At 40.7% G+C, this 15116-nt stretch overlaps 1 protein-coding gene across 3 annotated transcripts in view; it reads left to right on the top strand.

Moving 5' to 3' along the window:
* FARSB (phenylalanyl-tRNA synthetase, beta subunit) overlaps positions 1-6869 on the top strand; it is a 70299-nt gene extending 63430 nt beyond the window's left edge. For all 3 annotated transcript variants that reach the window (XM_011951907.1, XM_011951908.1, XM_011951906.1), the window contains one exon: positions 6591-6869. In XM_011951907.1, coding sequence (XP_011807297.1) covers positions 6591-6742 — 152 coding nt within the window. In that variant the 3' untranslated portion in view covers positions 6743-6869. The remainder of the gene's footprint in view (positions 1-6590) is intronic.
* Positions 6870-15116: the final 8247 nt, after the last annotated feature.

Genomic DNA, 15116 nt, shown 5'->3' with positions numbered 1-15116 from the left:
GTGAGCCACCACGCCCAGCCCCAGCTAATTTTTTTTGTATTTTTAGTAGAGACGGGGTTTCACCGTGTTAGCCAGGATGGTCTCGATCTCCTGACTTCGTGATCTACCTGCCTCAGTCTCCCAAAGTGCTGGGATTACAGGTGTGAGCCACCGTGCCCAGCCTCCTTTTTCTTTTACATGCCCTATTTGTCACCTGAAATCTTATTCTGAAACTAAAACAGCTATCAAAATTACATGTTTAAAGTTATGCTTGCACTAAGTTAGCTCAAGTTCTCAATTGAATAAGTTAACTAATTGTGAAATTTGTATACAATCTCATACAGTCGGCATTTCCACTCTTTCCTTAATTAGTCCCACCACAGTCTCTTTTTAATTATTTCACTGTACTTGTGGAGGAAGTAATAAGTTATTCCTTTTAGTTTGAGAAATAGTCCCCTTAAAGATTTTTTTTGTCAGGTGAAAGACTGGATAAAGAACCATTTGTTGGGCCAAGAAGGCAGAGTGATTTCTTTTATTTTTGAAGTTGTTATTCTAAATATATTCTATACATATTGAAGAAATGTGAAAATTTTGGGTTAAAATGATATGGGTGTCAGACAAATATAGGATGGTGGCATTATTTAAGAACAGAAGTTTTCAAAACAGACTGACAGTGAGGATACTTTTTAACCTAGAAGTAAAAGTCCTTTGGTTTTACACAATTTGAGATGGATTTTAAGTTGCAATTAGCTGGGTCATCTTGAAGCTCTTCCAACATTCCTGAACTCCTTTAGGTTTTAAAATATGAGTGTGCGTGTGTGCGTGAGAGACACATAGCTAAGATTAGACTTTAAAATAGATCTCAACGTTTCCCAAGCATTTCTATGTAATCATTTTGTATTTGCCCTGCTAATTAACTAAATGTTTCATAAGAAATGTTAAACAGTAAAAACCACAGAAATAAATGATAAATGATAAATTTCTCTACACAAATTAAGACTGGGAAATTTTGGAGTTATACGATTCTAAATATTTAGTCACAAGGAGATTGTGGTAATTGTTAAAATTAAAAGATGGTTATTTGTTGAAGACATTTCTCCATCACTTAGAGGACTTGGTGGTGTGTGGGTTTTGCTGATTTCTTTTGAAGCATAAGGCCCTACAGGATCCTGTCTGGATTTGTAATATTATGCCCTGCCCTGTGTTGATGGAATGTTGCTGTGTCATGGGCTCCCTGAGTTCCATGCTGTGGGGTTAAGTAGGTACCAGTTCCCTCACATCCAGTTGCCTTCACTTTAAGAGTTAATGGTGTCTGCAGGTGTGTTGGGATTAGCACTGTAAAGTTGTGTAAGGGGTTTTTCTTTCTTTTGATCTTCAGAAAGGGATGAAAGATGGCCATTAAACTCAAGGGATTAGGTCCCCTCTCTTTACAGACTTTACTACCATAAATATTTCACTTCAAATGCAAGGTGAAGAATTGTATACATCAGGGGAAAATGGGTGTTTTATGTTACCAGTTGGAAATTATTCAGTCTCCACCTACAAATTAAATTGTCTTTGCAGAGACATTTTCTCCCAACTGAGTGTCCTAGGATCTGAAAAAATGTTTTTGTGTTTATATCTCGATAGTGATTTTTTTCCTCCTCATATACCTAAACCTTTTTCTTTCCTTTTATAAGCTAATGTCTTACCTACATTGTACTGTTTTCTCCCTTGAGTTCTCTCCCCTTGTGTAAGTCCATTGGTGCCTTCAAAATACTGCTGGTTCGAAAACTTTGAGAACAGCCACCCTTAGGAATGACACCATGCTCGCGTGGGATAAGTGTGTGTTTTGTTTTATAGTCTCTATATGCTGTCTCTTCCTTTAAATCAACGTTGTTTAGAAAAGGAAGGTGATGTTGATGGGCTGGCAGCAGAGTCCTACAATTCCTGTTACTGCATTCTCAGAAAACTAGTGGGAAACCAGGAGGAAGTTCCTCCTCCGTAGGAAATTATGGTTCCAGTCTCATTCCACACTTTGCCACGTCACCCACCCTGTCAATTTCACCCCAGAATAGAATACTGGAGATGTTTGTTTCCCTTTTCTGGGAGGAGAAGGGCTTGGGTAGATGCCAACCCCCAAATCAGCCTGTGAAATGATTATTCCTCCCTTCACTCCATAGTACATAATTAGTCACTTAGAACATATTTACAATATATTCAGTTGGCCCAGTGGCTTACAATATCTATATAATTTTGTATTTTTTTATTTCATCCCTGAAGTTGGAGACTTATATGTAGTTAAAACTCATGATGATAGTTTCTGTTGTTTGCCATATATGTGACATATGGACATTCCTTTTCCAGTGTTCCCTGCCCCCACTTTATATTTTGTTCTTATCTCTTTATTGCAGAAATTTTGGGTGGTTAAGTACCAGATTGCAAGCAGTACAATACGTGGGTTCGAGCCTCACATCATGTATTAGTACTGTAAAAAAAGGGAAAAATTGTATGAGTAGATGACTTTTTACAGATGGGCCAAATAAAATACCAAATGAATGAGTTGAATATAGCCAGTGGCAGGGGGATTAAGATCAGGAATTAAGACTCTGATTAAGAAGGTGCTTGATAACGCCTTCTAATGTTTTCAGATTAGGGGGTCTGCTCAGTTACCACCTTAAGCTTCTACTTCCGATGCCCCCTAAAATTATAGGAATGACTCCATGTGTAAAGCTTATCCAAACTTTGGGTCTATAATACTACTCTTAAAAAAAAAATGAGGCAAAAAGAAACTGTGAAAAGTGTTTAGCAATGAGCAAGAGAGGGAGCTTACAAACTCTTTGATGGTCAATTAGCCAGAAAATGTGCTAAAGACTGGGTGCTGTGCTGGATTACAGGCCCAGGAATTACCCCCAAGGTCCTCAGAGTGGTCCTGCCGTTTGAGCACAGAGACAATTACAGACCTCTAGGAGATGCTACAAAGGCTTTAATTAAGGGACTTACTAACACCCCGCTAAGTTTTGGAAATTTAATTCTTATTTGTGCTTACCTGATGTTTCTTTTGTCCAGACTTTCACATGTATTTCAACAGAGAACACTATTTCCCCACATCTGTTTTATGTTGGAAGCCGTTGACTGTGATAGATAGCAGCAAAGCTGAGAGTTTAACCAGTATGAGGAAGTAGGTAGAAAAGTGGGCTTGGGAGGCTTTTTGCTGGGGAGCATTTTGGGCTCACATTGAAAATTGTAGTACTACGCATCTTGAAACGTCAGTAAGAGAAAACTAATGTACTTTATAGAATTTGAATTTTAGCATTCACATTTCACAAAGCAATGTGATTTTCTTTGAATTGGCAACTTTGTGTTTCTAGACACAGCATGCTGCTCTTTCTCTCAAAATATGTTTTTGTTTGTTGATGCTATAAGGTTACCACCCAGGTCTGATTTTTTCACAAGCCTAGGCTCATATTTTGTTCCATTTGGATGTGACTGTTTTTATTTCTGGAAGTACTCTGCTTTAAGATGCATTAGTCCTAGCTAGAGCACTATGATCACATTAATCTACCGGAGTTATTGTGCTTAACTACCCCCTTTCTGCCAACAGTGGAGATGCTCTCATCTTTGAACTCTAGGGCCTAATTGTTGCCCAAGTCGGCTATATCTCCCTTGTTTTCTTAGTGAAGTAGTTATTCTCTCTTCTGTCCTTTGAAGCAATTCACTTCTGCCTGCAAAGTTTGGTTTGAACCTTAAAGGTTTTCAAAAGCACTAAGAAATGCTTGTGTTTTAGTAACATTATATTTTCCTTCAGTATTTCTAGTTTACATGTAATATCTCGTCAAGTGGCACATTTTTTAAGTTCTCTCTGTGGTACCAATAGACTACTTGAAGGACCTTTTGTGTGCATACCTCTTAATTTGTGTATGAGGAGGACAGAACCTCAACCTTGCTGAAAAGAGGAGTCGATAAGAAAATCACACGTGTTTAAACCTGTGATAACAATTTTAACTTGCCATTTTATCATTTTTAACAAGGTCAGATATAAAGCGTGCAGTTTTCAGCAAAGTCGAGTTTATACAGAAATCTTATGACTGGGCTTCATTTTTACATGTGGGTTGGTAGGGAAGGATAATTTGTATTGGATGATAGGGCAGCAGGCTTCATTTTTACGTGTGAGTTGGTAGGGGAGGATGATTAGTATTGGACAAGAGGGCAGCAGGCTCCTGTATGTGCTGTCAGCTCCATTGGACCACTGTGAAGGCCTTCTGACTCCAGAGTGGTTTGAGATGCTGCAGTGGCCTGGATGGGTCTATGGGCCCAGGTGAGAGCTTTTGATGTTTATGTTATGTAGAATACTCATATACTTGGATATGTTTTAAATAAAGCATAATGTGAATGTTAGTTCTTCTTTGCTTTTCTTTGAAAAGAGGGAAAATTATATTTAGTGACACAAATGTTTTTGTCTGATCAAGTACCTAACTGGTTAATGAACTAAAGCAAAGTTTGATCCAAACTTCTGGAGAGAGGTAGAGCTGGCAACTGAAGAAGAATATAACTGAATTTTGCTAAAAAAGTGCTGATTCGAGAAGTTGTTTTATGAAGTAAAAAATTCTAAGCTCTTATCTCTTAGGCTTTATTTTGCTAACATTGTTAGAACTAGCACATCTGGCTTAGATTCTAAAATAGTTTGGTTTTATGCTTCAGTAAAAATGAAACCAATCAAATTGGAATTGAAGATAGATGAAAGGATGGATTTTGGTACAATGAAGATTCTTAAACACAGTAAAGTTACCAGGGAAGATCTTGAACATTGCCTTTCTGAGTGTCCCTTAAAATTAGGCTGGTGTCAAACATCAGCATCACACAATATACCCAGGTAACAAACCTGAACATGTACCCCTTGAATCTATTAATAAGATAAAAAGTTGGAAAAAACCACAGCAAGCTGGTGTCTTTTTTCAGGTAGTGTGGTTGTATTCAAGTCTAGCTCTGTAAAGAGGTGCTGGGGTGCTGGGATAGATAGTCCCCAGCAGTCCTTCGAGTTCTGCAGTTCTTGATTATGTTGCTTACCATTAACACCTTATGTAATCTTCACTTACATGTCATTTGAAGATTTTTCTTTTCCTTTGGGGAGTCGAGGGGAGGAGAGTTTTGTCTTTTAAGTTAGATATTTATTTTGAGAGAATTAAAATGTACCCTCTTTATCAGATTTAGTAATATTCGTATGAGACTAAGGCTCTATGTTATTAGTTGGGTTTGGTTTCTGCATTGTTTTATTTGGTTGCCCTCCCTATCCCTCACCCCAAGTGTGGATTAGTGCACAGAGCCAGATAGTTAAATGCAGTCACTGAAATTCTTGCTTTAAAAGACAGTGAGGCAGAATTGTTTAGTTTGGAGAGATGTGAAAAAGAGGCCACCTTAATATTTCACCTCTGTTGCTTTGGGTTTACTTAAGTTGACAATTTAGAATGTTTTCCAGCTCTTTCCCCAGAAATAAAAACAAAATCCTTCTCTGCTGGTGAAGAAATATATGTAATTGCCTTTGTCTCTATGGTACTAACTTGATGGTAGCAGGTTCCCCTCCCCTCCAACCTGATTCTGTATCTCTTAAGCATGCTGACCTTGGAACCATTAGTAGAGACTCAGCAGTTCACTCTTTCATCAATAATGTACTCACTCTGAAGTGGCAGGCTGGACGCTGTGGCCCAGCTCTGCATGGGTATTTATAGTTTGTGCCAGTAAATGTTTCTGTTGAATTGGTCAGGAGCTGCAGGCCTGATCTGTTTCCAAGTTGGTGGGGAGAGCAATGAGTCGGCATATTTGTAAACCTCAGGAGATACACAGCATTGATAGATTCCTGTGGCACTGGTAATTTCATGAATATGGAGTGGGCCTGTATGTTCATTTTTAGCTCTGTAAACCTCAAGAACTGTTACTGTCTTGGTAAGCTGTATCAGTGCATTGGCACTGATGAAGGGAGAACTTTCTGCCTGTCTTGAAGTAAACGAGGCATCACCCCAGACTTGTGTTGGGCTGACCTTTGCTGTGGTTTTACAGTAGATGCTCCAAAACTGCCTAGAAAGCTCTTTTCAGACGGGAATGTGGGTTGCCTTTGGTAGCATGGCCTGTCATCAGAGGTGTGGTTCCCCTGGTAGCCAGCCTGTGATACTGTGGCTCTGGTTTCTTTATGTAATAAAGTGAGAAAGAGTGACTTTGTACAGAGCAAATGAATTCAGTGTCGATGTCTTATCCAGTGAGCGTTGCTATGGAAAAACCTGTTTGAAAACAGGTTTTTCCCATGCAAGTTCATCAGTTTTATGTTTCATTTTCTGCCTTTTGTCCTTTTTAGGACCAGTTCCAAGTGCAGGCAGAGGTCCCCTAGGACTTCTGACTGTGGGCCTAATACAGGACCCTTATTTTCATATTTGCCCCTGATTTTTTCCTTGCAAGAGTTTCTTGATAGCAAATCCTTCTTTTAAATACTAGAAAGTATGAGGAAGCGTTCTCTTTTCATAGCCAGTGGTTTAGAGAAGAATAGTTATTTTTAAAGTAGACTAGTGGGCTTTTAGTGTTAAATGTCTATTGACATTTTCCCCGAAGAAACATTGATTTTTCTTTCACTTTGTCTTTTTCAGGGCCTGCTTTCTTCCCCGGGCGATGTGCAGAGATCTTTGCCAGGGGTCAAAGTGTTGGGAAGCTTGGGGTCCTTCATCCTGACGTTATCACCAAGTTTGAGCTGACCATGCCCTGCTCCTCGCTAGAAATCAATATTGGACCCTTTTTGTGAAGATTGGTCTCTGTGGTGTGATTCTCTTCCCAAATGTCCCTTTCTCCTCCCCTAGTGTCCTTTAGTCCTCCTCCACAGGGAACATCTATTTGGGCTTTAATGTTTAATAAAGTAGAAAGGCACTGTCTGGCTGTGTGGGTAGAGAACACCCTTTCCCTGCATTAGACCAGCTTGTGCCATATACGAATGTCTGTGTGTGAAGCTGCATTATTGGGTAAAAGCCCTGTGGAGTGCCAGAGGAATGCACTGGCAGAGTGCAGGATCTGTTCTGAAAGGCAGATGTGCTCCTCAGACATCAGAGCATCACATTGGAGCGGATTACTCCTGCATAGCAAGATCCCATTTCTTTCTTTATTGATAAAACAAGATAATTGATGAGAGTTCATGTTGCGTGAGTTTGAGATAACTGAGGGGTTTAGCTTTGATTTTCTACATTTGACAGGTATTCATCATTGAGAAACACTAAAATAACAGTATTTTTAGAAAACGTTTAAGAATCAATTATGGTCCAACAATTATAGCTTCTGAGATCAGTTTAAAGTGAAGGAAAAATCTGTAATACAAGGATTCAAAATATGTGAGGGTGCACAGGTATTTTTTACTCTATCTGTGATACTCTAAGATGGAGTATGTGCAGCGAAGATCTGTTCTGCTGTAAGAGTTAAAATGGACAAGTATTGATGTCAGTGCAGTATGAACATTAGGAAACAATGCAAAGCTTATTTTTGCCATAGGCCATGCATGTTACTGTAATCAGTCAGTTATAAAATCATGGTTTTAAATACTTAATTGAGCTACTAGTTTCTCTCTTATAGGGAGATATTAGGCCTCTCTTTTTCTGAAGCTAAGCTTCAGCCAATCCTCCTTATTTTATATCCCAATTTCCTTTCTTTCTTCAATCTAGAATTCTCCAGTAGGTACCATCTCTGGAAAAAAGCTGGGTCTAATGTTTGAGAGAAGTTCCCAGGTACTATTGAAGTAATAAGAAATATGATAAAATATAATACTTTAGAGTCCCAGTAGAAATAGCTAACAAAGACCGGGCACACTGTGGCTCATGCCTGTAATCCTAGCACTTTGGGAGACTGAGGTGGGCAGATCACTTGAGGCCAATAGTTCGAGATCAGCCTCACCAACATGACGAAACGCCATTTCTACTAAAAATATAAAAATTAGCCAGGCATGGTAGTGTGGGCCTGCAGTCCCAACTACTTGGGAGGCTGAGTCAGGAAAATCTCTTGAACCGGGAGGTGGATGTTGCAGTGAACCGAGATTGTGCCACTGCCCTCCAGCCTGGGTGACAGAGTGAGATTCTGTCTACAAAAAAAAAAAAAAAAAAGATATAGCTAACAAAGATAGTGAAATAAGAATTATGTTTATGGATCTTTTGCTGAATCTACTACTAGGAGAAAACCCAACTGTATTACAACCTTGAATTGGGGCAGTAGTGTCTAACTTGCAAGATTTGTGAATACACAGACTTCCATCTGACCCTTCACAGCTCTGTTGTAAGCAGATCCTTACAACATTTTAAAAATGAAATATGCCCTCTAAAAATAATGCGTGCCAAAAGGACTTGTATCCAGCATGCATAAGGATTTCTTAAAACTTAATAATAAACGAGCACTTGAAAAGATCCTCAACGTCATTAGTCATCAGGGAAATGCAGATAAAATCCACAATGATAAACTGCATACCCATTAAAACGGCTAAAATTTAAGACTCATAAATCAAATATTGCTGAGACTGGAGCAAGTGGAACTTTTCATGCACTGCTGGTGAGTTAGAAGATAGCGTGGCAGTCTCCTGAAACATACACCTGCCATCCAGCCATTCTGTTCCTAGGCTTACCCATATGGCCAAAGATTTTTATGCAAGTGTTCACAGTGTTACTTACAGTAGTTACAAATTGCAGTATATCCATACTATGGAATATGTCTCAGCAATAAGAAGGAATGAACTACTGATCCTCAAAACAACATGAATGAATTTCAAAACAGTCTGCTAAGTGAAAGCAAGAGACACAAAAGACTCTTTAATTCTATTTACATAAGAGTCTAAAAAAGTCCAAAGCAGGTTGGTTGGCAGGAGCTCAGCAAAGAGAACTAACTGCAGTGGGTTAAGAGGAAACTTTTTGGGGTGATAGAAATTTTATCTTAATTGAGGTGGTACGTGTACTTCAGGTGTAGATTATACCTTCGTAAAGCTAGGAGAAAAACTGTAATGTAACATGTAGTATTTTACTAATTTTAACTACATAACACCAACTGATAAATGCCTAGAGAAATAGCCTGAACTGTAGAATTGGCAGTTCTGTTCAAGATGGCTCACTGGTCCACAACTATTAATTATATATTCTCTCTTAGTTTCAGGTTCGCTCTAGTTAAAATCATGGCTTAGGGATCATCATATGATAGCCATTGTTGAAGTAGGTGGAACCATTTGTTCTGTCAGCAGCTACCCACCTGGATATTTTTGGGGGTGACCAAAATTACTTGTAAGGAAAAACCCGCTAATGCCTAATTGTATATAATTGTATATCCCAGCATGAAAGGGGAAAGATCAACTCCATGCATCATGCAGATGTTTCTGCCCTTGGAAGCAGGAAATGGTAGGAAGAAAAACAGCGTCGGCCGCATTGGAAGAAGCGAACCTTCAGCTCATGAGTCGAGGCTCTGCAGCCAGATCATCTTATGCTTGTCCCTGGTGAAGCATTTGAACTGGAGCCAGGGCAGTCTGTGAGTACTGCCAAAAGCCTTTATTACAGAAGATGCACACCTTCTTAGTAAAAACTGGGAGCTGTAGTATTAAAGTGAAAATTAAATGGAATTGATTTTTGTTCTAGCTTAGAAAGAACTTAAATTCTACCACTACAGCCTGACAGTCCTGCAGTGCTCTTCTGGTTTTTGTTTGATTTTTTAGATGGAGTCGTGCTTTGTCACCCAGGCTGGAGTGCAGTGGGGCGATCTTGGCTCACTGCAGCCTCCACCTCCTGGTGGAGGTGTTCTCCTGCCTCAGCTTCCCGAGTAGCTGGGACTACAGGCATGCACCACCATGCCTGGATAATGTTTGTATTTTTAGTAGGACAGGGTTTCACCATGTTGACTAGGCTGGTCTCGAACTTCTGACTTTAGGCGATCTGCCCACCGGTGCCTCCCAAAGTGCTGGGATTACAGGCGCCTGGCCTGCTCTTCTGTTTTTATTTTTGAATTGATTTTTTTTCACATTTTAATTTTTTTGGTTTAAAAATGATATGAGAGTAGGAATTCTCCCTGATGTGTAGGGTGAAAACAGTTGAGTTTCAGAGAGATCAATAACTTACTTAGAAGTCACATAGCCAATAAATGAGTTTGAGACACTATATAAGAGTGACTTGGAGTCTACAGCCCACTCACTGATTTGCATTATTTATTTATGCAAAAGTAAATAATGAGACTTTCTACACTTAATATAAAAATAATGGAAAACAAAAAGTTAAAACTTGTTAAGTCCAATACTTTAAAAAACCTGTTCAAACTATGGTCTTCCTGAGCTAATCTACCTTTCTTCCTTCTATTCCCTAAAGTAACTAATCACTGTTAACAATTTAGCCTGTATTGTTTCCTTAGTTTGGACATTTTCCTTGATTTGTACAGTCAGCCACACACACCTGCTCCCATTTTTTGGGGGGTCATGCGCTACATACTGGTTTGCAACAAGTTTTGTTTTTTATTTTACATATCTCTCGTGACGTTTCACTTAGTATGTCCCATTTTTTCAGGTCAGTGCCTATAGACCTATCTCATTCTTTTAAATGAGGTAATATTCTATTGTACAGATGTCCATAATAGTTCAATTATTCCCCTGTTGGTGGACATTCAGTCGTTTCCAACTGTTTGAAATTATAAACACTGCTTCAACGAACCCCCCATCCTGCAAAATAGCACGGCTTCGGGCCCCAAGGAAAACTAGTCCTAATAGGTGCAAGACTGTATAAATATTCACTTTTGACAGACACATTCAGAGATGCATAGAGTTCATTAGATATTTCTTTGATGTGACATTTGTACTTGAACAATACATTATTCCAGTACCTTACATCTTACATGTAGGAGTCGCTAAACATGTTGAATGACTCTTCTCACATTTTAAACAGGAGTCATCTACTACAAACTAGCCAGCCTAACCACTGCCCCTGCTCTCAGCAATGATGGGCTCATCAGCTTGGTGAGAGAGAACATTGCTCACAATCTTCCTTCTCAATCTTAATCTGTTTGTGCTTGATGTTTTGTGTAACATCACTAACCCTAATACTTGAGTATTGACTTTGGCCCTTCTGTACATTTTATCCAAAAGCAGAAAGATAGCCTTCAAGGGACACCATTGCCTTAAGCAGAATATGCTATCCACCTTCTGGCTTGTAATGTTATTAGGGCCTTGAATAACTTTTATATATTGTGGACTGAATGTATCCCCACAAATTCATGTTGACCCTCTGACCTCCAGTGTGATGGTCTTTGGAGATGAGGCCTTTGGCAGGTGATTAGAGCTAGATGAGGTCATGAGAGGGGGGCCCTTATGAACAGCTCAGTGGCCTGATAAGAAACATCAGAGAGCTTGCCCTGTTTCTCTGCCTACCTGGCACACACATACAGGAGAGGTGACGTGACCACACAGCAACATGGTGGCCACTGGCAAGCTAGAAGAGGGATCAGAATGAAACCTATTTTGCTGGCACCTTGATCTTGGACTTCCAGCCTCCAGAACTGTGAGAAATAAAATTCTTTCATTGAAACCACCCAACCTGAAGTCTTTTGTTGTGACAGTCCCAGCAAACTAGAACACATTATTGAAAACTTGCATTCAAAAAGTAGAGAGTGACATGCATGATAAAATTCAAGGCAGCAGTACACCTCTGGGACAGGCTGCAACAGTTCCCTAATCTGCCTGTATCCATGAGTGCAGATAGGAGTGAGGCCTCCTGGGCTTCCAGTCTGCAGCGTCTCTGTTACGTGGAAACCTGATGAGTGCCACTGTGAGTGGGGCCAATTATGCACAGTGCCCACTAAACACAGATCATTTTAGCCTTCCTAATTAGCCACTAATAAAAAGACGCTGAAGTATCCTGAAGATGAAAGAGAGATTTCCACCGTGCCTCAATACAAACCCCAGTCCGGGCCTCCGCGTGACAGGCGTTGTGCCTAGTGTTTTGCACAAGTCATCTCAGAGTCCTGACCAGAGCCCATGTAGGGAACACGACCTGCTTGGATAAAAGAAGAGCTGCCAAACAACTGTGCTTGACAAATGGGCCAGGCAGCAAGAAGGGCAACGCAGACGCAAGGCGGTTTGAGTCTCCACGATGTCTACTTCATGTTCAGGGATTCTCTGCTTTGACTTTCTAGTAGGCAGAAAGGATGACTATGAATATTGTAGCTAGACTGTGAGTTGAATAAATATCTCCAACAAAGGGTCTAATTGAATTATATCTGACCAAACCCTGTGGATTTTTTTCTTCCAATGTGACTAATGGAGTGTGCTGAGAAGATACTCAAGGTCCACACTCAAGCTTTTCATTCTTCCTCTGTAAGGTTTGGCCTTCCTTGTTTCTGTTGAAGAAAGGCAGGAAAGAGGCATGAATCTCCATGAGAAAACATTTGAAGGCTGGATATGGTGGCTCATGCCTGTAATCCCAGCACTTTGGGAGGCTGAGGTAGGCAGACCTCTAAAGCCCAGGAGTTAGTGAAAAGCCTGGGTAACATAGCAAAACTCCATCTCTACCCACCCACCCCCCAAATACATATATATATATATAAAACAAAAATTAGTTAGGCATGGTGGTATGTGCCTGTAGCTGCCATTTGAGCCAGGATTGCACCACACAGCACTCCAGCCTGGGTGACACAGTGAGACCCTGTCTCAAAAAAAAAAGAAAAGAAAACATTTGGGGAAGAATCCATCACATGAGGAGTGCTGGTGAGGCTAAGAGAGAGAGCTTGCTGCATACACCGCTGGAATCAGAGACTTGGAGACATGAAGTAAATCTGGCCTTCTAGGTGGAAAGGTGAAGATGTGGAGAAAATGTGCCTGGTTGATATCAACCCTGATAGCAAAAGAAATGTTCTGCTTTCCACATGTCACAGCTTTTTGTCAGGAATAAAATATGCCTGTCCCTACAATAACCAACTGCTTAGGGCTGACAAGAAACCAGCTGTGACACACAGAATAAACAGTCACATTTGTTGCCGGAAAGGTACTGAGGAAAAGCCGCAGTGGAGATAGGTGGGATTAATTAGAGATTTTTTGGCGTGAGTCTTGGGCAGAACATTTAAACAAGGAGCACTTGGGTGATACTGGGGCAGATGAGACAAGATAGCCAGACAGAGGTGCCCCTTAAGCAAATCACGTGGGTGAGATGACTTGCGCAAAACACTAGGCACAACGCCTGTCACGCGGAGGCCCAGACTGGAGTTTGTATTGAGACATCGTGGAAATCTGTCTTTGATCTTCAGGATACTTCAGCGTCTTTTTATTGGTGGCCAGTTAGGAAGGCTAAAATGGTCTGTGTTTAGTGAGCACTGTGCATAACTGGCTCCACTTACAGTGGCACCCATCAGGTTTCCACGTGACAGAGACACTGCAGACTGGAAGCCCAAGAGGCCTCACTCCTATCTGCACTCATGGATACAGGTAGATTACAAGACTCTTGCAGGCATGGGCATTAAGGCAGCACCCAGTTGTCACCCTGGCTCACCCCCAATGATCTGAGGCCATCTTTGTGTATATCAAAGAGGAATTGACATTTGAACACCTGCATTGGGCAGAATCTGGCTTGCCGTAGAGAGAGTGTTGAGTGTGTGCGTTAAAGAAGCATTACAGAGGAACTCCTGGGTACGTCCTTACTTTTCTTGTTTGTTTTTGCATGCCTTATAGACAGGTATGGAAAAAGAATTATTAGTTTTGGTTTTGTATGGCTCCCTGTCTCATGTGGCTACAGTTTTAAGAATTTAACGTTCTCTTCATGGCCCACATTTAACTCTGATTCTTCTTAATGCGCATTCTGTAAATATCCAAGTCTGTACTACAGATGTGTCTCATTTGAAGAAAAAAAATGGAAGCATGGTGTGCAGAGTCACCTATTAAAGTCTTATGTTCACAGAAATGAAGAATCAAAATTTTAACTTGAATTTTAATGGCAAACCCATATGTGCAGTTAAAATTCAAGTTAAAAAAAGTCAAAACACAAGCAGCTTTGAGGAAAACATCCCTTGTCTGAAATGAGATAGGCATATATTGCTGTCCCGCTTGGCTCCCAGGTGGCCTCTTACTAGAGGATGAGGGCTTCATTTACAATCATTAAATAAAGACTTGGAGCAGTTTGAAGTTCCCTGAAGAGTCAGGATCACGGTAAAATATTTTTAAAATGGAAGTTTCACATGACTAGTTCAGGGAACTGAGCAAAGAGGACTGAGGAAGGGAGTGGGCATGAAGGACACAGAAGGAGGTCCCAGCTGTTGGTCATGTCCACCAAGAGAGGAACAAGAAGGACGGGAATGACGCTGTGCATGCGGAGATGGCAGAGGGGGAAGGTGCTCGGGCTGACTGGTGAGGACAGTTAACCCTTGAACAAGATGGTTTGAACTGTACACGTTCTGTGGTATATGGATTTCCTCCTGCCTCTGCCACCCCCAACACAGTAAGAACAACCCTTCCTCTCCCCTCTCCCTCCTCCTCCTCAGCCTCCTCAACATGAAGATGATGAGGATGAAGACTTTCGTGATGATCCTGTTCCACTTAATGCAGGGTAAATGTATTTTCCTTATGATTTTCTTAACATTTTGTTTTCTCTAGTCTACTTTATTGTAAGAATACAATATGTAATGCCTATAACATATGAGATATGTGGTAATCTACTGATTGTGCCATCAGAAAGGCTTCCCATTTACAGCAGACTATTAGTCATTAAGTTTTGGGGGAGTCGTAAGTTATATGCATTTCTACTACATAGGAGGTTGGCACACCTGAGCTCCGAGTTGTTCAGGGGGCAACTGTATTTCAATGAGGAGTGATGAAAGGAGTCTGTGAAGTTACCTCTGGACGTCACCCCCTCTGGGAGGGGCTTCTCACACTTCTCGTTCATGTGGTTTGATTTCGGAGTGTCACAGCCCTGTGCTCATCCTTTATTTCACCACCACCACTGTTAGTCTTACAATCACCAACATGGTTTGGTTTTTTCTTGTAAGAGCCAGAGGTGTTTGGGAAGTGCCTCAGACAAGCTGTTCTGTAGCCATGGAGTACCATCTCCTACCTACTTCCTGTCACAGTCCCTGTGCAAACCCCATCTGTTCTCTAAACCTCGCTCATGCAGTCTCCCCCTCCTCCCAGTTCCCATGTCATT

The sequence above is a fragment of the Colobus angolensis genome, unplaced genomic scaffold (genome assembly GCF_000951035.1).
Source record: "Colobus angolensis palliatus isolate OR3802 unplaced genomic scaffold, Cang.pa_1.0 Scaffold33, whole genome shotgun sequence".
Classification (NCBI taxonomy): Eukaryota; Metazoa; Chordata; class Mammalia; order Primates; family Cercopithecidae; genus Colobus; species Colobus angolensis.
Note: the sequence above shows the minus strand (reverse complement) of the source record. Positions and strands in the feature narration are given on the sequence as shown.